Below are 23,096 nucleotides of genomic sequence, written 5' to 3'. Positions count from 1 at the left end.
TTTGTGGACAGACACAATGTAAATAAATGCATTACATTCCACAGTTATAATGATTTTATGAGTAATTTAATGACGTTACACTTCTAAAAATCCGTAAAAATATTGTTTTTATATCATGTTTCGATGTGCGCTAACAACCTTTTTTTTAATCCAAATACTAATGCTTCCCCACAAAAAAAATCTATCTATCTATCTATCTATCTATCTATCTATCTATCTATCTATCTATCTATCTATCTATCTATCTATCTATCTATCTATCTATCTATCTATCTATCTATCTATCTATCTAATTTAATTTTTATCTATATATCTATATATAATTTAATCTATCTATCTATCTATCTATCTATCTATCTATCTATCTATCTATCTATCTATCTATCTATCTATCTATATATATATATATATATATATATATATATATATATATATATATATATATTCTTTGCACTGGGAATTCTGGGAAGTAATGCAAAAGTTTCAAGATGGCGGCGAGCAGGAGGCTGAACAAGGTAAATCATCCGACTCGATTGTAGTTAAGTCACCTACATTGTGTTTCGTGCTTTGGATGTTATGAGTTAAGCAAATCTTTGACTCTAGTCTACCATGAAAACATGTTGGTGATATGGTACATTTTTATTATAGAGGTCACTCCACAGTTAATCTGATATTAGGAAGTAAAGCACCCGGCAAATTAGGCCAGCGTCGATGAGCAGTAAAAAGAGTTGACCTAAGAAATTAAATTATTCTATATGAGATAACGTGTGAATAGTTTTGCGTGCATGAATAAGGCATTGGCGCTCGATGACGCACAATAAAAACGGCAGAATTCTAAGACACACTCCGTCCCGTTTGCTAATCAGCTAACTTGCTATCCTTGGATATGAGCTGCGTTAAAGCTAGCGCCTTGGCTAATTGTAGACTCTCATCAGTCAGAGCGTTCACCTGTAACAACGGGTAATTTAAGGTCTTACATGTAACGATCTGCTATTACAATGCATTGTAAAGCCAAGTTTAAAGTTCGTTACGTTTACCCAGTCAGCACTTATATATGGGTTTTTGTCAACCTCGCTGATGCGTGCATATCGTTCGATACACGCAGTCTGAATTCAATTCAACCCAATACTTTTTTGTACTGTTGGATGTTTTTAGAAACAACGCTAAACGGGTTGGCATGTTAATTTAAAGTGGAAATTAGCGTGATTTTTTTTGGTCGTTTTTTTAAATTTAGTTTAAAGTTTGAATGTAGAACGGGAACACAAATTAACTAGTTGAATTCTTATTTTCACAGTAATGAACACGTAACCTGCATATTTTGCTTTCATAAATAATCAGAATACATAAAATATCTTTAAGAAAATATGGATAATGAATATTTCCATATATATTTACTGTTTAAATATCTACTGTGTCTTAAGTGCCTGGGGGGTGCTGTTTTATATACTCAAACTAAAGTACAAACAGGTTAATTATTTACACAAGTTACAATATTCCCATCTTGACCAAGAAGAGGGGAAAAAACTAGACAAAAATCTGAAAAATATGCAAAAATAAAACTTCTTTTTTCAAATTATTAATCCAAAATGTTAAGAATGGACAAAGAGGGTGGTGCCACAGTAGAGCTCTGGATAGCATGTCCACATACAGTGCAGAAGTTTGGCTTTGATTTGGGCTCTGGCTTCCTGTGTGGAGTTTGCAAGTTCTTCCCGTGCTTGCGTGGATTTCCTTCGGATACTCCGGTTTCCTCCCACTTTTAGTCCATACCCAGGTAGTGCCCAGGACACTCACGTTTATGTTGGCTGGGCCTCCTTTTAGTGATATTGAAAATGAAGCGTCGAGATTAGTGCTGTGAGGCGACTAATGTAAGTATGTATACATACATACACTTAAAGCCGCCTGTCTACCTACGTGTGAAATGCCCTTTAGTGCCTGGCACACACCTCCATCTAGTACATGCCTGTGTGCACTGTGCAAGAGGAAGCAAAACGCTCACTTGCTGTCACCTGCTTCTTGTTGAAAAGCATCTCTCGCAAAGTTTCAAATGAAACTTTTTGGAACTTTTTTGCCAATAGCCGTGGAAAGCTGACTGACATGGCAAAGACGTCTGTAAGGCTTATTTTAAAACTTCAGTGGCGCAAAGTCACAACACGTCCAATCGGGCCAAGCGCTTTGCTGACTGCTAGTTGGGAGGAGACAAAACATGCATGCATGCGCGCACACCTACGGTGACACTCAAAGTAACATTACTGGCTCATTTGCAATTAACATATTTGCTTGACCGTAATGGTGGAAATGGATTGTTAAAATCAACAATGGATGACATCGAATAGGTTAAGAATGTGGCATGCAGTGCAAAAGCCTAAACAGTTAATGTACATGACACTATATACAGCATGGGTATGAAATTCCGGTTCTCGAGGGCCGGTGTTCTGCATATTTTCTATGTCTCCCTGTTGAAATGCACCTGATTCAAATGATCAGGATTGTTATCCAGCTTTTGTAGACCTTGCTAATTATCTGACCATTTGACTATTCAAATGATCAGGATGGTTATCCAGCTTCTGCAGACCTTCCTAATTATCTGACCATTTGAATCAGGTGTGTTGCAACAAGGAGATATAGGAAACATGCAGGACACCGGCCCACGAAGACCGGAGTTGCCTACCTATATAAACTCATAAATGCAGGAAATTCTTCACATCCAAATGGGTCAATTCTGTGTTCAACATTCATACGTTATACAGATGCACGTTTGGCCATGAAAATGATCATAAGCTGTACTGCTTAACAATACACTGTGTGCACAATTATTGGACAAGTGTGTATTTTGACAATATGATCATTTTATGCATATTTTCCATCTCCATGCAGTATAAGCTTGAATGCTTACTCGATACAAGCACATGAAGTGATGTGTATTTATATAATGAGGGATGGTTGGGCCAAAGAAGATCAACACCTATCAGTTGTATTTAATGTATGTAATTATTAGGCACTTTGTTTTCTTCAGGAAAAATAGGCCCAAAAAAAATCAAAAATTGTAAAAAGTCTTTCAAGGGGTTGCATCACTTTTGAAATTTCCAAGATGTTGGGGAGTGATCACAGAACCATCAAACATTTCATTGCAAATAGTCAATAGGGTCACAGGAAATATGTTGAGGAAAAACACGCAAATTAACTGCCAAAGATTTGAGAAGACTGAAACATTAAGACTGAAACATCAAGCTACCAGGAACACACTATCCTTCAGTGCTACCATATTCCAGAACTTCAACTTGAATGGATTGCCCAGAAGTAGCAGGTGTTGAGTGCTCAGAGACATGGCCAAGGTACGGATGGTTGACACCCGACCAATACTGAATAAGACATGTTGAAACGTAAAGACTGGGTAAAAAAATATCAGAATACAGATTTTTTTTTTTAGGATGTAAAAATGTTTAAGCTCAATATTTTATTTTCTGATAAAGTACGTATATCCTATTATTTTGAAGTACTAATCATGAAAAAGTTCTTCGGCACCGGTGGGTGAAGGGAGGGGGTGACGGAGGAAGGTGTCCTGATGGTGATGGACCGCGGCATTTCGGTACTTCATTTTATGGATGCATTTACAGTGGTTCCTCTACTTAAGAATCGGGTTTGTAAGTAGAGAAGTTTGTAAGTAGAAGCAACGTTTCCCATAGGAATCAATGTAAAAGCAAATAATGCGTTCCGGGCTATCTCAAGTGTCACACATGATATGTAGTGATAAATATTATAATAAAATAAAAGAGTGAAGACTGAGTTTCTCAGCTTCATGACAGCCTTGATTGAGCTGAGGGGAGAGAGTTCAGCATCCTCACAGTCTGGTGGACAAAGCTGTTTGTGAGTCTGGTGGTGCAGGAACGGCGGCTCCTATACCTCTTTCCAGAAGGCAGGAGGCTGAACAAGTTGTGGGCTTGATGGCTTGCATCCCCCTCAATAGTGATGGCTTTGCGGGTGAGCCTGGTGGTGTATAGGTCCTGCAGGTGCTTGAGTGGGGCACCAATGATCTTGGCAGCTGTGTTTACGATGCGCTGCAGGGCTTTCCTGTTATAGTTCATGCAGCTTCCGCCCCACACTGTGATGCAGCTGGTCAGGATGCTTTCGATGGCGGCCCTGCAGAAAGTGCCCATGATGGGTGCCAGGGCTGTGGACTCGGTCGGATTTTTGCACCGAGTCCGGCCTCTTGACCATGAGTCCGAGTCCGGCTGTCCATTTTTTCTGTTAATTCATGTGCCTGCTTAGTCTTTATTCAAGGCTAATTTAGATCAAAATCTAAATAATTACAACAGTTTTGTGATGGCTTTGTCTTTATTAAACATATAAACGAATACAATAAACAGATACTTTCAAGTTTTAATCATTAATTACACCATTATAGCTCAGACATTTATCTAAACACAAATAATTAGTGACGACCCCTTATTTGGAAAGCGAAAAACCCATGTCGTACGGCGTCAGCACTGTTGTTTTCAATAAAAACATGAAGAACTCACGTTTGCGTCAGTCAATTTTAATTTTGATCAAGGATTATTCTCATTTGATGTCTTTAAATTCATCCGCGTTCTGCCATTGAAGCGGGGTGCATTCAAAGACCAGTCGTACAGACAGAACACTCATTCACTTCACCAAAACGCAACAATATAATTACGTGAGCTCTTTGCATAAACCTCGATGCAAAGAAACTCCTCTTTTTGGGTACAGGCTACAAGGAGTATATATTACAAAGGAGACTTTATACTTAATTGTGATCATCATTCATCCATCCATTTTATTTTATTACTCAGGTATTTTTAAAGCAAATTAATATTGTTGCATTTATTAATTTGCTTTAACATGACAGCGCAATATAATTAAAAGCTGACACGATAGCAATGTCAAACGTGTTCATTTAAGAAAAAGCCACACACGTTTTGTGATCAAATCTTTCATAACGAGAATGATTTGAGTGAATTGATTTTACAATTTTTATCCCCCCTCCCCACCATCTGTCACTTTGCTTGGGACAAAAGGAGCCTTCAGAACTGAAATTTCTTCTCAATTATTCATTCAAATCAATTCACTCAAATCATTCTCGTTATGAAAGATTTGATCACAAAACGTTTCCGTCTGTACGACTGGTCTTTGAATGCACCCCGCTTCAATGGCAGAACGCGGATGAATTTAAAGACATCAAATGAGAATAATCCTTTATAAAAATTAAAATTGACTGACGCAAACGTGAGTTCTTCATGTTTTTATTGAAAACAACATAGTGTTGACGCCGTACGACATCGGTTTTTCGCTATAATTCGGCATAATTCGAGGTAGTCCACCCAAAGTTAAGGTTTCATGGGAATATTATTGTCATAATTGTCTGGACCATATATGATAATTGTTTAATGGTAGTTATTGATAGATCTTGAAGATGTCAAGTTATAGGTGCATAAGACTATGTTGTTCATGCATATAGCACGTTCATTGTAAGAGGGGAAGAGATGTTGTGTATTTTGGGCTAACTCAAATTCCGTAGTAGAAAAACCCCGGAAGTGTGATGGGCATTCTGTGTTGTTCTGGTACGCCCTGTGAACGCACTGTGAGTAAGGAATAAAGCAGTTATCATTCACGTCGTTGTCCGACCTATTCTTGCTATCTAAGAACCTGGAAAATAGTAAGGATATAACATATATCACGTGTCATTACGACGAGTTTGGCGGAGTTTTTACTGCTTCTTCCAACTCCTACCGCGCTGACTGTAACCTGACACTCTCTGGCTGCGTCTTGCCTCTTTTTTTTATTGTCGGACTCGGTCATTTTTGCCGGACTCGGACTCGGTGCTGATTTTGTCCGAGTCCCCGAGTCCGAACCGAGTCCACAGCCCTGGTGCTGGGGCACTTGAGTTCTTGAGTATGCTCAGGAAGTAGAGACGTTGCTGGACTTTTTTCGCAAGTGCCATGGTGTTGGTGGTCCCGGAGAGGTCCTCACTTTTATGCACCCCCAGGAACTTGATGCTGCTCACCCTCTCCACAGAAGCACTATCGATGGTCAGTGGTAGGTGTTCGGTGTGGTTCCTGCTGAAATCCATAACAATCTTGTTTGTCTTGCCGACATTCAAAGGAGATTTTTGTCACTGCACCATTTGGGCAGAAGATTGACTTCCTCCCTTTCGTGAACTTCATCACCCTTGGTGATAAGACCCACCAGAGTTATATTGTTCGCAAACGTCACAATGTAGTTGGTTTGGTGGGTTATTGTGCAGTCATCTGTCAGATGGGCAAAGAGCAGGGGACTGAGCCCACAGCCTTGAGAGGGGGAAGGTTTAGTGCTTCAAAGTGTGCAAAAAAGCTGTCCACCAGAGAGATTTTTCTCTCACAGCTTTGTGTCTTACGCTTGTAGTTCGTGATGGCCCAAATGTCCCGCCATAGGGTCTGTGCATCTCCGCTGTCCTTGAAGTGGGCAGATAACTTAGTCCAGGTTTTGCTTCCTTGATGCCACTAGACAGGTCGGCTCTCGCTGTTGTCAAGCCCTATTCATCCCCTGCTCTGGAGGTTTCATCTCCTACCCTCAGCAGCTGGCGGACATCACCTGTTAGCCACAGTTTGCAGTTTGCCTGGGTGATGACGGTTTTTGTGTCAGTTCACATCAATGCATTTTGTGATGGAGGTCACGGTGTCTGTGTATATCTCAATGTCAGTAATGGCCATTGTAGGCAGCGGCCTGTTTGAATATCTCCCACCCTGTTGATTCAAAGCAGTCTCTGAGAGCAGTTGAGGGCTCCTCTGGCCATTATTTCTGAGACCAATCGCAGTCATGATATCGTGAAATAAAAAATGCAAAACGTACCGTATTTTCAAAACTATAGGGCGTGGATAAAAGTCTTAGATTTTCTTCAAACTGTGCGGCACACCCCATTATGCAGTGCGCCCTATGTGTGTTGATGTTGTTGTTGTTGTAAGGCGGACGTAGTAAAGAGCACCATGAGAACGTTAAAGGGGGAAGTGTGGGCGTGAATTTGCAGTGCGCCGTGTGTGTGTGTTATTGTAAGGTGGATGTGGTAGAGAGCGCCATGAGAACGTTAAAGGGGGAAGAACTCCGACAGGTCAAGAAGACGCAGCTGAGTTTCTGCGGACGTAAGGCGAGGTGGCCCGAGTTGGAGGAAAGACTCGACCAGTGGATCATCGAGCAAAGAACAAGTGGGAGAAGTGTTTCGACGGTCACCATTTGACTAAAAGCAGTAACGCTAGCACAGGGGTGGCCAACCAGTCAGAGACTAAGAGCCACATTTTTTACTGTGTCATCGCAAAGAGCCACATCATACACATGAGCACAAATGAACACCCCCCCCCACACACACACACACACACCTCTGCTCAGCCAAATTTATTGTGTGACATTATTATGTCACGCACCAACATGATAATGACAAATTGACTCCTACAGTACTAAAAGCACAGACCAAAGACCACATTTTCAACAATGAACATTGTGTGAATTGTCTCACACAGACAAACTCTCAGTTCAACAAATTCCACAAACAAAAACATAAGTTTTTTCACTTACTATGTGTGGCGGGACAGACCATTCGTTTTAGTTTGTCGTTTTCAGGAGACAAGATTTCAATAACGTCACTGAGGCATATTTTAACGAACTCCACTTCATTGTATGCCTTTTTAGCCCGTGCAATGTTCCAAGCCAGTTGAAACAATGCAAGTGTGACAGTCTCTGAGTGCTTCGTAATTTTTTGAAAAACTGTACCTATTTTTCTGCCTGACTTTTCAAAGTGTCCAAACTTGTGCTTGCGAAATTCAGTCCCTTTTGCAAAGTCCTTATCGATATTGGCATGAAGTGAGCTGAAGTGGCGCTGACCATTTGAAGCTTTTAAATGCGCTAATGACGTCCGACATATCAGGCAGAATGGCTTGCCATAGCGTTCAACAAAAAACAACTTTAACTCTGTTAAAAACGTCCTGTGTTCATCGTCATATATTCGTTTAGCTGTGCATTTTTTACTTGCCATTTTGGCAAGCGTCTTGTCAGCTTTTCTGGACCTAATGGGCCCCCGTAGTCACAGTCGCCATTCATTAAAAAGCCAGCAAAACCAATCGCTCTGTTTGTCCCTCCTCCTTTGCGGGATTTTACCTCACGCGCATGCGCGTTTGACCAAAATACCATATTGAACTCAAGCGAAGCAAATACGCACGAAAAATAAACACAAATGTTGATATGAACGTAAAAGAGCCGCATGAAACCAGCCAAAGTGCCGCATGCGGCTCGCGAGCCGCGGGTTGGCCACCCCTGCGCTAGCAGAAGAAATGAAAATTGAACATTTTCAAAGAGGTCCGTCTTGGTGCTTTCCTTTCATGAAACGGTGCCATTTTTCCATCCGGATCAGGACTACATTAGCACAGCAACTTCCGACGGATTATAATGAAAAGCTGGCCATCTTCCGCTCCTACAGCAAACACATCGCCGACAAACACATCCACCCCAGCCACATCACTAACCTGGACGAGGTGCCGCTCACTTTCGACATCCCGGTGAGTCACACTGTGGAGAAGGAGGGGACCAGCACGATAGTGATACGCACAACGGGGTACCAAAAGTCTTCTTTTACTGTTGTGCTTGGCTGCCATGCTAATGGACAGAAATTGCCGCCTATGGTGATTTTTAAGAGAAAGACTTTGCCTAAAGAGAACATTCCAGGTGTCATCATTAAGGCAAATGAAAAGGGCTGGATGGATGAGGAAATGATGACGGCATGGCTAAGGGAGGTGTATGTAAGGAGACCAGGTGTTTTTTTCCACGTATCACCATCGCTCTTGATCTGTGACTCTATGCGTGCCCATCTCACAGCCGATGTGAAAAAACAAGTTAAGCAAATGAACTCTGAGCTTGCTGTCATTCCGGGAGGCATGACAAAGGAACTCCAACCGCTGGACATCGGGGTGAACTGGCTGTTCAAAGTAAAGCTGCGAGCGGCGGGGGAGCGATGGATGACCGTTGGAGACCACATTTTCACTAAGAGTGGAAGGCAGCGCCGGGCGAGTTAAACCCCAATTTGCGAATGGATTGTAGATGCTCGGGCTAACGTGTCTGCTGGCACTGTTGTTCGAGCTTTCGCAAAAGCCGGCATCATATCCAAGGAGCCGCACGGCACGGATAGACTGACAGTGAAGAAAGTGAACCTGGCGTGTCTGTTGGAGATTTAGCGCAGCTGTTCAATTCAGAAACGGAGGATGAGGACTTCGATGGGCTTGATTGATGACGATTACCGGTAAAAATGTGAATACCAAACTCCGTTTTGCTCCCGCTCTAATTTTAAATATGCACACTTGTGTGCTTGTTTTATCCGTGTGTTTTATCATACCCACGCCTATTGATTAAAAAAATGTCAGTACTTTGTAATCAATACTTTTATAAAACACAACCAAACTTTGTTTTGCTCCTGCTCTATTTTTAAATACGCAAACTTGTATGCTTGTGTGTGTGTTGTTGTAAGGCGGACGTAGTAAAGAGCGCCATGAGAACGTTAAAGGGGAAAGTGTTGGCGTTGATTTGCAGTGCGCCCTGTGCGTGTGTTGTTGTAAGGCGGACGTAGTAGAGAGCGCCATGAGAAACGTTAAAGTGCATTGCATATATAAAACCTGAGCCCTATGATGCAGTGCGCCCTATGTGTGTGTTAAATACAATAATGGCACACATAACTGATACTGCGCCTTTTAGTACGGTGCGCCTTTTGGTCGTGAAAATACGGTATTCAAAATCTGAGCGGAGTGGAGGATGTGCAATGACGTCGCGTTATGGACACTCCAATTGGAGAAACTATCGTATTTTCCGCACCATAAGGCGCGCCAGGTTAAAAGGCGCAGACTCTGTTGCGGGGGCTATTCTGTACTTAATCCACACACAGGGCACACCGCATTATAGGGTTCATGCATGGCATCACTTACGGTAAAAAAAAAAAAAAAAAAGTAACCCGAGCAAGATGGTGAGTCTGGTTGTACTTTATTCTACTGTTTAACCATGTACACATTATTGTTGATCGATATTCATATGCAAATACGTCCAAGTACTCCTCTTCTGTATCCAAATTAAACAGTCGGGCAAGTTCGCCATTAAACTTGCTAAATTCCATCTCGTCATTGTCCGAGTCACGTTGCTCTTCGGCAATGATCCTGGCTTTCCAGAAAGCTTGAATGCTGCCTCGTAAGAATGTCTCTGTCTATGCCATTTTAGGGGGTCCTAATGCTGTTCGCTTTGCACAAACATATCATTTATCAATTGTGGCTAGGGATGCATATTGTTAGGATTTTAGCGATGTCAATACCGGTACTGATACTCCTTACTAATGCCGATATTTATCAACACTCAGCAATATGTTTGTATGTAATTTGACTGAAGTAAAGATGTGAAAGATAAAATATATTCATTTTTAACAACTAGTTTATTGCAGCAAAGGGGAATAACAAGCACTGCAGTGTAAGTAACTGTAAAACAAACTTAACAGCACCCTATGCTCAGTGGCAGTGATACTGAACATTTAAAGTTATTGGTTTATGTAATGCTTCAACTGTACATGTAGTGCTTCAACAGATGTGCATCTTTATAGTCATCTTTATTTTCCCCCTTTAAACATGCATATATATGTATATACCGTACTTTCCGGACTATAAATCGCAATTTTTTTTTACATAACACAAGATAAAAATCACCCTTCTACACTGCAATTGTACAACTCTAATGAGTAAAAATGACACCCACTAGTTATTTGTTTACTTAATTGCTTTATTTAACAACAGGCCTTTATTTTTTTGGTTAATGTTCAACAGTTTTTTGTTATGGACACCTGGGGGCCGTATTGAGGGGAAAAGGGGGGAAATAAACTCAAGTGTTGTGTTGAGGTGTCTTTTCCCCAGTAAAAATAAAAACATCCGGGGGTTATGCGGTGGTGGACGGTTCCTGATTTAGATTGAATAATCAATCGATGGGATAATCAATCCTAAAACGATTTCTTTGTTACAGCCCTACCAAACGTTTTACTTGAAAGTCTTCTTTCTCCTTCATTATTGTCTTCTATCACTTCTTATGTACTCAGTTGTTTTTTCTACCCAGGAACTTGACGAGATTCGCAAATCTGGAATGAAAAATTTCAGAAACATTCAAGTTGATGAATCAAACCTGTTGTCATGGCAAGGGCTCATTGTTCCTGTAAGCAACTATTTTTTATTTTTAATCTGTGACTGTAACTGCATCTTTGGGACCTCACTTTTATCAATTTCCTCTCTCTATGTAGGACAACCCTCCCTATGACAAAGGCGCATTCAGGATTGAGATTATTTTCCCTACTGAGTACCCTTTCAAGCCTCCCAAGATCACCTTCAAAACAAAGATCTATCACCCCAACATTGATGAGAAGGGGCAGGTGTGTTTGCCTGTTATCAGTGCAGAGAACTGGAAGCCAGCCACCAGGACTGACCAAGGTGGGTTTGTATGTTTGTCTGTGGAAGAATAAATGCCCTTTAGTTTTGATGCTAAACATACAGTGTTGGATAGATGGATGAATGGATGAAAGAATGAATCGTTATTGTCATTGAATATTGCAAGATCTTGGAAAGAGAGACACTAGGGAAGAGGAGGGCTGTTTACTCCTTGGTGGAGGATACTTTGATTCCAGAAAAAAACACCTCATCATAAACACCATACATTAAAGGATAAGTCCAACAGATCTCAAGACTTTACATAGAGTGAAGTGGCAAAGCTGGAATGGGGTAGATGGGGAGCGTGACGAAAACTGACCAGCAGCTGAGTCCATGCGAGTGCACCCGGAGCACAGATTTTGTTTTGGGGAAGAATAGGAGTCCAACAAAGGCGGTGACGAAGAGGCTTTGTGTTTTATCATGTGCGTGCGTGCACCTCCATATGTGCCTCCGTGTGTACCTCCGTGTGTGTCTGTGTGTATCAGTGTCCACAGCTTCTTTGCCAGTCTTAACATCTCAATGTTATGGAGATGTCCTTGGTATACCAGTCTTAGACCCATGGAAGGGAGGGGTATAAGGGTTTACCGGGATACTATTCTTCATCCAGGGTATAGGGACAGTTAACAGATGTTTGTTGGAAGCAGGCTGACAAGAATTTGGTTAGACTTGAAAGTCTGTAGCCTGTGCCAGAGCACAATCAGTTTGTCAAATCATCAATCGATCTGTCAAGGCGAGACTCCAACATCTTCACGGTTGTTTCCATTTTGCAAAAGAGCCCTAAAAATCGCATCCACTCTGAGATTAAGTTCACTCATCAAATGAGTTGGAGTGCTCTTCGCAATCCAGAAGGACTGGCATCTTGTTCCAATCCAACGAAGCTGCTCCAGTCGGCTAAATTTTGTGAGAGATCAAGAAACCTCCTACTCAAAACAGCAGGCAGTCTGTTATCAGAAGTCCGACAATATGGACTCCCTCTACATCCTCTATGGCAGTAGTTCTTAACTGGGGGTTACTCCTAGGGGTGCGAGAATGCTTCCTAGGGGGTGCAAGGATACCCTGGGGGAAATTTACAATTTTTCGGGGATAACAGAAAAAAGTGAAAAATTCTGGAAATCAAGAAGTCATCGTGTTAATTGGCATTATGGATAATGCTAATTAAGCCTTATAGCTGTAAAGTAAACCAATTATTATAATAATTATTTAGGGTTAGGGGTGCGAGAACTGGTTGGTGAATTGAATGGGGTGCGAACAAGGAAAAAGGTTAAGAACCACTGCTCTATGGACAGTATTCATAGGCACACCATCTTCCACTTCCAGGAATCTAAGGTGTACCCAGCAGCAAATGTTCCCAGAGGGGCAAGAAGTGCCCCCATTGTCTGCAGGCATTGTCTGAAAGTTTTTTTTGTCGATGGAGTCAAGTGTCCATCTGACTAATTACCCGGTTAGATTCTGGAAGAAAAATACAGCAGGAAGATAGAATGAGTTGAAACGGAGACACAGAGATCAACTCGACAAATAGGGACGATGGGGTGGAAGGGAGCAGGACGAGAGTAAGAAGCGGCTGCCTTCGTTCAGAAGCAAGCAGAAAAAAACCTAGTTGGACCAAGTACTGGTACCAGTATCACACCGTGAATTTTAGTTGGCAAAAATCTTACCAAATATCAGCACTTCTGTGGGAATAAATTAATAAATAAACAAAGGTTCTCCAATTCTGTGTTAACTGCTAAAATACAAAATAAAGACTAAATAGCTGGCTCCACCCCGTAAGAGAGCGTGTTCTGCCCCACAGCAGCAGACGAGCACAACGGAACATGAAATTCTCCACCCGGATGTTGACTTGTTAAACCTGAACTTCATACCACTTTTAAAAACTACACAACTAAACCAATGGACGACACTACCAATCTCAATTATACGACGCATCACCACAATTAAAATGATAATGCCAAAACCTGACTGTTTACAACGATTCCCATCCAACCTACATTAAAATTGTGTAACACACTGGACATGACAATAACATCATTCTACTGGAAAAACAAAACTTCTAGGGTAAAACTAACCACACTATGACAATCAAAAACACAAGGTCAGATGCTCAATTTTCTATCATTACTACTTAGCCAGTTAGTTACAATTCCTTGCCAATTAGATCCATTCAACCCAAAACTATCACCCCTGGTGAGACATCGAGCAGACTGCCAAGACATCAATAAAAAAAACTTCAATTTCTCTCCTACAATCAGAAAACATAACAGTTTGAAAACCACATGATCGCAGGATTTAAGATTGTGGTTGGTCTTTTTTGCGGAAATGGGATTGTAGTTCAAACACGGAGAATTTTTGCGAAGAAAATGTCCATAAACAATGTGTGGTCAGTCAAATGATGATTTTATTATATTTTATTATATTGATGATTTCGACATTTGATTTTGATTTTCTAGAATAGTATTTAGAAGTTTTCTTCGCAAAAATCATGACGTCATCAAACACCGATTCATGAAAATATTGTCTGACAGTAATCCGGTCCGTGGTGCTATAAAAGGGTTGGGGACCATTTTTTTACACTTAAGATGACCACGCGTACGCACTTTGGCTCTGCCCACCAGTTCAGCCCATCCCGGTTCCTTCACCAGAATATCCCCCACAGTCTGCAAAATGTAGAAGAACTGAACAACACAAACTCAAAAGAAATCAAAATCGTTTGTGGTTCTAACTATCGCCAAGAAAACTGCTCAACTGGAAAAACAAAAAATATTACAATTAGATGGCAGGATTACTATACACAACACATCAATGGACCAGCAGTCAGCAACCAAAAAGAATCAATTACAATAATTTAAGATCACCACAATTCTTACTGCCTTCTCATTGCCAGTGAGTCATTGCCACAGCATAAATACACACAGGCTTGTTAATGGTCATGTATAAAAAAAAAGAAATAAAAAAAAAAGGGGGGGGGGTGTAAATTGGAAATCTGTAGAAATCCTTACTGAAACTTGCGTAACAAAAACATCATCAACAAACTGCCAAATTACAATTCATCTTCATTTTGGATATTGTTGTTAGACTTTTATTATAAATATCACTAACACAAACGTTATTATGTATTTGATTCCGCCCTGCTTTTTTCTCTGCTGGTTAAACCCTTTTTCATCTTCCATTTTTTGCTCGTTTTATTTTTCTGTTCATCTCCTTTTGTTGATCTGTGTTTTTCTAATTTTATTGTATGTATATCACTTTGTGATTCCACACCACAAGTTTCTATAGTATTATTTGGTTATATATTTGTTTGTATGCACCTATTGGTGAATAACGAATATAGTCGCAGGCATAAAATAACTTCTCATTACTTGGATGGCAAAAAGAACAAAATCTTTTGCCATTTCTAGAAAAGTGTAGGTCATGGTTTTAGGCAGATAAATCAGCTTTGTCTTAAACCGTTCAAGCCTAAATTTCATATTAAAGCTTATGTATCACGTTTATGAATTCTTCCATTTTAAGTTTTACTCATTCAGTTGTGGTTTATATAAAGTGGAACAACAATGTTTTTGTCTGAATTCCTCGTTTTGATAGCACCACAGGTCCCTCTTTTATACTTGTTCTGAGGTGCGGCTCAGAGCAAACCGTTTTGTTGCGGTCTCTTTAAATGCAAATGAGATACTTCACACCCCACACCCTCCAGGCCGCAGGATGTGCACCTCCGTTTCCGGTCGGACATATTTGTAGTTTTTTAGCCAAGGTGGCGTTTACGTGCGCCGCAAACCTTTTGATTGATGAAAAGATGTGAACGGCAGAAGACTTGTCCATATATACATAACCCGTAACAAAATAAATTCCCTCACAATTTTATGAACACGTTTTGTAAACAAGCCCAAGAATAATACAGCACCTTCGATGCAATTCATCTGATACAACTACAACTTCTGGACTATAAACTGCACCTAATTATAAGCCGCACCAGCAAAAATTAGGGGAAAATATATATAAACTGCACTGTACTATAAGCTGCACGTGCTCACATTGAAACATGAAATCTTTACAAAGAAAGACGGTACGCACAAAGAGTTTTTAAAGTTTTAATAACATTACTTTTCGTTTCAAACAATGCCTGTGACGCGGCAGTAACACAGCAGCAACACGGTAGCACAGCACTAACAGGGCTGGTTAAAAAAACATACCTGTAAAAGTCACTGAGAGCCGTCTTCATCTTCCTCCTTTGCACTGAAACCATCAAAGTCTTCCTCCTCAGTGTCTGATTGGAATGGCGTCAAATATATTTCGCCACACACTTTCTCAGTCTCTCTTTCGTTGTCGCTTTTATGCATTTCTTCTAGCATTTTCGATGATGAGGGTCTGTTCATGCAAATTCTATTCATGCACAAAGCGCTAAGTTACATTAAACTAACGAGCGACACGTATCCAGAGTAGACGTGACTGGGAAATAAAGAAAGAAAAGGCAACAAGATGTCATCCACAATAGCCCAGTGCCTTCTAGTGACCGGAGGAAACCTCTACAGTGCATGAGCGGGTCTAGTTCCTTAGTTAAGAGCCAAATCGACTTTTAACTTAAAATGCATCATATGCATTTCTTTTGTACCCCATAATGAGGGTTTGTTTTAACCCTTAGATGCATAAGTGGGTCAAAGATGACCCGGTATGGTTGTATTTTTTTAAATATCTTTGTAATTGAAAACTGTTATCATTTCATATTCCAGGAATTCCTCAAAAAACATGTTTTTGACATCATGCTATTGACATTTTTAACTTACCTATTATATATTTTGAGAAATTGTAGTTTCTGTATTACTACCCCAAGTTTCCATAAGTGGGTCAAAAATGACCCGCATGCATTTTCTATGGAATCCAATGGGAACCTTTGATCCTCATCAACTGTGGCTGTGGACCACACAATCTATATGAGAAATATCACTCCTCTCAAAGATATTTTACATAGCAAGAGCTGATACATGTAAGTATTATCTCATATCAAAGTCAAAGTCAGCTTTATTGTCAATCCCTTCATATGTCAAGACACACAAAGAAACCGAAATTCCGTTTCCTCTATCCCACGGTGACGAGACATACAAGCAGACGACACAAAATAAAACCAAGAAGGCACAAACAATAAATAATAAATAAAAAATAACAAATAAATAAAATGAGCGATGAATAAATAATAAACCAATAACCCAATAAATAAGAGGAGCAAAACTGAGCCAGTGTGCATACAGCAGACAGTAAGCATAGCGCAAAGAACAGGACGCTACGCAGAAAGGGGGAGCGAGTTCAGGATCCTAACAGCCTGGAGTATGAAGCTGTTGGAGAGTCTGGTGGTGCGGGAGCGCAGGCTCCTGTACCGCCTCCCAGAGGGCAGAAGATCAAACAAAGAGTGAGCGGGGTGACTCACATCACTCACAATCTTGGTCGCCTTGCGGGTGAGATGGGAGGTGTAAATGTCCTTCAAGGAGGGGAGAGAAGCACCAATAGTCTTACCAGCCGTTTTCACTATGCGCTGCAGGGCCTTCAAGTCGTAGTCAGTGCAGCTGCCACCCCAAACAGCAATACAGCTGGAGAGGACGCTCTCAATGGTGCCGCGGTAAAATGTAGTCATCACGGCCGGAGGAGCGCCCGCTCGCCTGAGTTTCCGAAGGAAGTACAGGCGGCGCTGGGCCTTCTTCGCCAGTGATGCGGTGTTGGTGGACCAGGAGAGATCCTCACTGATGTGCACCCCCAGGAACCTGGCGCTGCTCACTCTCTCCACCACAGCATATATGTACAAGACCACAATGTCGATTGGGAGATTTGAAGACATTCGCCGTACCTTGCGCTTCCGGCTGGAAACAGACCGCATGGCAGCCTTTCGTTATTTTTGGGACCTGTTTCTGGTCAATTGCCGACAGCGATTTATCCCCAGTGATTGTGTTTCTGTGGACGAACAACTTGTGCCTTTCAGGGGTAGGTGCAAGTTCCTACAGTACATGCCAAGCAACCCTGCAAAGTACGGCCTAAAAATCTTTTGGGTTTGTGATGCAGGCATCCCCTATGCCAGCAGTGGCCAACCCGCGGCTCGCGAGCCGCATGCGGCTCTTTGGCTGGTTTCATGCGGCTCTTCAGGAGATTTCACATGACAAGCGTCAAAATGCTTGGCTGGCGCTGCCATTTATTCCCCCTAGGTGGCGGTGGTGCGCTGACCAGTTGAATCGGTTTGAGTTGAAAAGAAGAAGAAGAATGACGTACTGATGACAAATGCGCGCGTTCATTTGAGTTGTAAATAATTTGTTTCAAGTTCGCTCTCAAAATGGCAGGGAAAAAAAGCACAGCCAAACGAAAATATGAAGAACACAGGACGTTTTTAACAGAGTGGGAGAGTTTATATTTTTTTGTTGAACGTAATGGCAAGCCATTCTGCCTTATATGTCAGGCATCATTAGCGCATTTCAAAGCTTCAAATCTTCAGCGTCACTTCAGCTCAGTCCATCCTAATATCGACCAGGAATTTCCAAAAGGGACTGAACTTCGCAAGCACAGGTTGGTCACTTTGAAAAGTCAGGCAGAAAAGCAGATGCATTTTTTCCAAAAATTTACAAACCACTCAGAGACCGTAACGCGTGCATCATATCAACTGGCTTGGAACATTGCACAGGCTAAAAAGCCATACAACGAAGGCGACTTCATTAAAGGGTTAGGGTTATTGAAAATTGTTATATTTCTGTTTGTGGACTTGCTTGAACTGAGAGTTTATGTGTGTGTGAGACAGTGCACACAATGTTAACTGTTAAATAACTGTCATTATCTTGGTGTGGGACATATTCAATAAATCTGGCTGAGCAGAGGCCTGTGTGTGTCTGTCTCTCTCTGTCTGCGGGGGGGGGGGGGGGGTCTGATGTGGCTCTTTGCGGGGGGGGGGGGGGGGGATGTGGCTCTTTGGGATGACACAGTCAAAAATGTGGCTCTTCGCCTCTGACTGGTTGGCCACCATCTATGCAATAGATGGCATAGTTTACACGGGGAGACAACCAGGAGAAGAAGTTCAGAAGAATCTGGGTGAAACCATTGTCCAGCAGTTGTGTAGTCAATTTAGACACACAGGTCGAAACATAACAACGGACAATTTCTTTACCAGTGTGCCTCTTGCGCAGCATCTCTTGGATAAGGATCTCACCATTGTGGGGACTATACGCCAGAACAAGCCAGATATCCCTCCTCTGATGAAGCCTTGCAAGTCCAGAGATGTTCACAGCACAGAGTTTGGATTCAATGGCAACCTTACCATGGTCAGCTATGTCAGGAAGAAAGGAAAAGCTGTTGTGCTCCTGAGCATGATGCACCACGACAAAGTAGTGGATGAAAATAGCGCAAAGAAAAAAACTGAAGTGATCACATTTTACAATAAGACGAAAGGAGGTGTCGACACCACTGACCAGATGGTTGGCACGTACACTTGCAAGCGCCAAACACAGTGATGGCCACCTGAATGCCTACACCTTTTTCACAGCTCAACACCCAGATTTCAAGAGTGGCATCACCAATGCATGACTGCTCTTCCTCAAAGAGCTGTCAAAGGAGCTTGTCACACCACACATGAGGAGTCGGCTGGAACGCTGCCACCAGCTACAAACCCCGATTATAGAAACAATGGAAAGGTGTGGGGTGACAAAACCCACAGCCCAGCCACAGGAAAGTAGCAGCCTGGGCCAACCAAAGAGGAAGAGGTGTCAGATCTGCCCAAGCAGAAAAGGCCGCAAGGTCAGCAATAGGTGTGTACCTGTGTGCAATGATCACAGCCAGAAGAAGGTAGTTTGCCTGAACTGCAGGCAGTGATGAGAAAATGAGGCAAAACACACACACACACGCACGCACGCACACACACACACACAGACAGTTCACAGTTTTTCTATTGTTGTTCCATGTAATTTTTCTTTTTCAATAATGTTAAAAAGTGAAAAATAAAGATATTTCAAACATTAAATAATTATTGGGTAAATAATGTAAATATAATACTAAATGTTATATATATGATTATTCTTAAGCAAAATGGCATAAAACGCATTGATTCTAATATGGGTCATTTTTGACCCACTTATGGAAGAGTGTAGGGTTCAGTCACTCATGCATCTAAGGGTTAATAAGCTTCTTTTGTTCAGTAATGTCTGTTTTAATCTGGTTCCGTCTCTTCTTTGTGTCAATTATACGACACTTGTTTGCCTGGTGGATGGACATGTGATCAACACACCACTCTTCTCCCTAGTGAACGTGTCACATGTCCCTCCGCCCAGCAAAGCGGTGCCACATAACAGTGATCCACAGCCTTTTTACGAGTGTATAAGTGTATTAGTCATCACAAAAATCACGAAAAACCCATAGATACGCCGTACCGGACGCCAATCCGCGGGGTTCAAAGGTTGTGCAAAAAGTAGTAGTAGCGCATAGTGAACACTGCTGGTAAGATTATTGGTGCTTCACTCCCCTCCCTGAAAGACATTTACACCTCCCATCTCACCCGCAAGGCGACCACGATTGTGAGTGATGTGAGTCACCCCGCTCACTCTTTGTTTGATCTTCTGCCCTCTGGGAGGCGGTACAGGAGCCTGCGCTCCCGCACCACCAGACTCACCAACAGCTTCATACTCCAGGCTGTTAGGATCCTGAACTCTCTCCCCCATTCCGCGTAGCATCCTGTACTTTTGCGCTATATTCTGACTGTACTATGTCTTGTCACCGTGGGATAGTGGGAACGTAATTTCAATTTCTTTGTGTGTCTTGACATGTGAAGAAATTGACAATAAAGCAGACTTTGACTTTTGACTTTGACTTATTATAGTCCGGAAAATATGGTACTCAAAATACACCCACAAGAATTGAAAACAGAGTGCACAGCTCTAAAATCAGCAGAAAGACTGACACTAATGCTATGAAAACGAGTGAATCATAGACGCACAACGATATGAAAGCCAAATACAGTTTATTTCTGTCATCTCAAGCTTACCGCCATACTGTCAGTCGTTTCCATAGATTGAAGGAAATGGACCATCAACTAAAAGTCTTTTCGTGAATCCTACTGACAAAAGATTTCAGAAACACTCGTCCTTGAACAAGCAGGACTTTGCCCACAGATGTGCGAATACTGCTTGAAAAATGAAATTTCACCAGGCACTTCTTTGAGGTTTTTATGCTGGGGGACGGTGCAATGAGTTGTGTGGATTGATGCATCCAACAACGGAACATTTTGATCTCTCCACTTAGGCATCCTTGAGTTGTTTGCATGACAAGTCTTTTCGAGTAATAAAGATGGCGGATTTGCAAAATTGTTTGGTAGTCCCGCCCCAACGGATGTGATGTAATAAATAACAATACGTAATAGAAAACCTCTGGATCATGAATGGGAGAAGTTCATGTTGTCTGATGAGACAAAAATAGAACTTTATGGTTTAAACTCCACTCGTCGTGTATGGAGGAAGAAGAATGAGTACAACCCCAAGAACACCATCCCAACTGTGAAGCATGGCGGTGGAAACATCATTCTTTGGGATGCTTTTCTGCAAAGGGAACTGGACGACTGCACCGCATTCAGGGAAGGATGAATGGGGCCATGTATCGTGAGATCTTGGCCAACAACCTCCTTCCCTCAGTAAGAGCATTGAAGATGGGTCGCGGCTGGGTTTTCCAGCATGACAACGACCCAAACACACAGCCAGGGCAACTAAGGAGTGGCTCCGTGGGAAACATCTCAAGGTCCTGGAGTGGCCTAGCCAGTCTCCCGACCTGAATCCAATAGAGAATCTTTGGCGGGAGCTTAAAGTCCGTGTAGCCCAGCGACAGCCCCAAAACCTGAAGGCTCTGGAGGAGATCTGTATGGAGGAGTGGGCCAAAATCCCTGCTGCAGTGTGTGCAAACCTGGTCAAGAACTACAGGAAACGTCTTATCTCTGTAATTGCAAACAAAGGTTTCTGCACTAAATATTAAGTTCTGTTTTTCTGATGTATCAAATACTTATTTCATGCAATAAAATGGAAATTAATTATTTAAGAATCCTACAATGTGATTGGATTTTTGTTTTAGATTTCATGACTCACAGTTGAAGAGTACCAATGATAGAAATTACAGACTTCTATAGGGTCCGGCAAAATGATCTGACACATTTGTAGGTTTTATAAAATGCCAATAAATTAAAGAAACAAAAACGTTTTTTTTATTTTCGAAAAGTACCGTATTGGCCCGAATATAAGACGACCCCGATTATAAGACGACCCCCTCTTTTTCAAGACTCAAGTTTGAAAAAAGACTTTTTGAACACCAAATTTAATTTTTATACTGAAAATAATTACAGTACATCTGAAACAAATGATTATAACAATATATTCGAGAGAAAAAGCATGTTATTTTGCCTCATTCAAATCATTCAAAAACTATCACATCTTAATATCTGAACATTTAAATATGTAAACTAAAGTGCAATCACTTTTGTAAATGAATGGCTTCTGGTTTTTGAAATGTAAATAAACCAATCTACTGTGATAAAACAACAAAATTGCAATAACTGCATTAACCATCAAAGTGAAGTCTAACTGTAGTCTTGAAATAAATCTGAATAAGGAAAAACATTGCAATAAAATAATGCAATCGGCTACCGCTATTGTTGGGGAGCCTGAGGACTGTATAGGGCAGGGGTGGCCAACCAGTCAGAGACTAAGAGCCACATTTTTTACTGTCATCGCAAAGAGCCACATCATACACATGAGCACACATGAACACCCCCCACACACACAAACACGCGCGCACACACACACACACCCCTCTGCTCAGCCAAATTTATTGTGTGACATTATGTCACGCACCAACATGATAATGACAAATTGACTCCTACAGTACTAAAACCACAGACCAAAGACCACATTTTCAACAATGAACATTGTGTGCATTATCTCACACAGACAAACTCTCAGTTCAACAAATTCCACAAACAAAAACATAAGTTTTTTCACTTACTATGTGTGGCGGGACAGACCATTCGTTTTAGTTTGTCGTTTTCAGGAGACAAGATTTCAATAACGTCACTGAGGCATTTTTTAACTAACTCCACTTCATTGTATGGCTTTTTAGCCCGTGCAATGTTCCAAGCCAGTTGAAACAATGCAAGTGTGACAGTCTCTGAGTGCTTCGTAATTTTTTTGAAAAACTGTACCTATTTTTCTGCCTGACTTTTCAAAGTGTCCAAACTTGTGCTGGCGAAATTCAGTCCCTTTTGCAAAGTCCTTATCGATATTGGCATGAAGTGAGCTGAAGTGGCGCTGAACATATGAAGCTTTTAAATGCGCTAATGACGTCCGACATATCAGGCAGAATGGCTTGCCATTGCGTTCAACAAAAAACAACTTTAACTCTGTTAAAAACGTCCTGTGTTCATCGTCATATATTCGTTTAGCTGTGCATTTTTTCCTTGCCATTTTGAGAGCGAAATTGACACTCCTCAAATGGGTTTGTCCTTCCTCCTTTGCGGGATTTCACCTCACGCGCATGCGCGTTTGACCAAAATACCATATTGAACTCAAGCGAAGCAAATACGCACGAAAAATAAACACAAATGTTGATATGAACGTAAAAGAGCCGCATGAAACC

General features: G+C 41.5%; 1 protein-coding gene across 6 annotated transcripts in view; it reads left to right on the top strand.

The window, feature by feature from the left end:
- Window positions 1–453: 453 nt before the first annotated feature.
- Window positions 454–23,096, top strand: part of ube2l3b (ubiquitin-conjugating enzyme E2L 3b) — a 97,570-nt gene continuing 74,927 nt past the window's right edge. For all 6 annotated transcript variants that reach the window (XR_005098838.1, XM_037259564.1, XM_037259563.1 and 3 more), the window contains exons 1-3: window positions 454–515; window positions 11,113–11,208; window positions 11,294–11,480. Coding sequence is in view for 5 of the 6 variants with exons in the window: in XM_037259564.1 (XP_037115459.1) it covers window positions 489–515; window positions 11,113–11,208; window positions 11,294–11,480 (310 nt within the window). In the remaining variant the exon portion in view is untranslated. The remainder of the gene's footprint in view (window positions 516–11,112; window positions 11,209–11,293; window positions 11,481–23,096) is intronic.

Source organism: Syngnathus acus, chromosome 9, assembly GCF_901709675.1.
Source record: "Syngnathus acus chromosome 9, fSynAcu1.2, whole genome shotgun sequence".
NCBI classification, from domain to species: Eukaryota; Metazoa; Chordata; class Actinopteri; order Syngnathiformes; family Syngnathidae; genus Syngnathus; species Syngnathus acus.
This window is presented reverse-complemented; position numbering and strand designations above follow the sequence as displayed.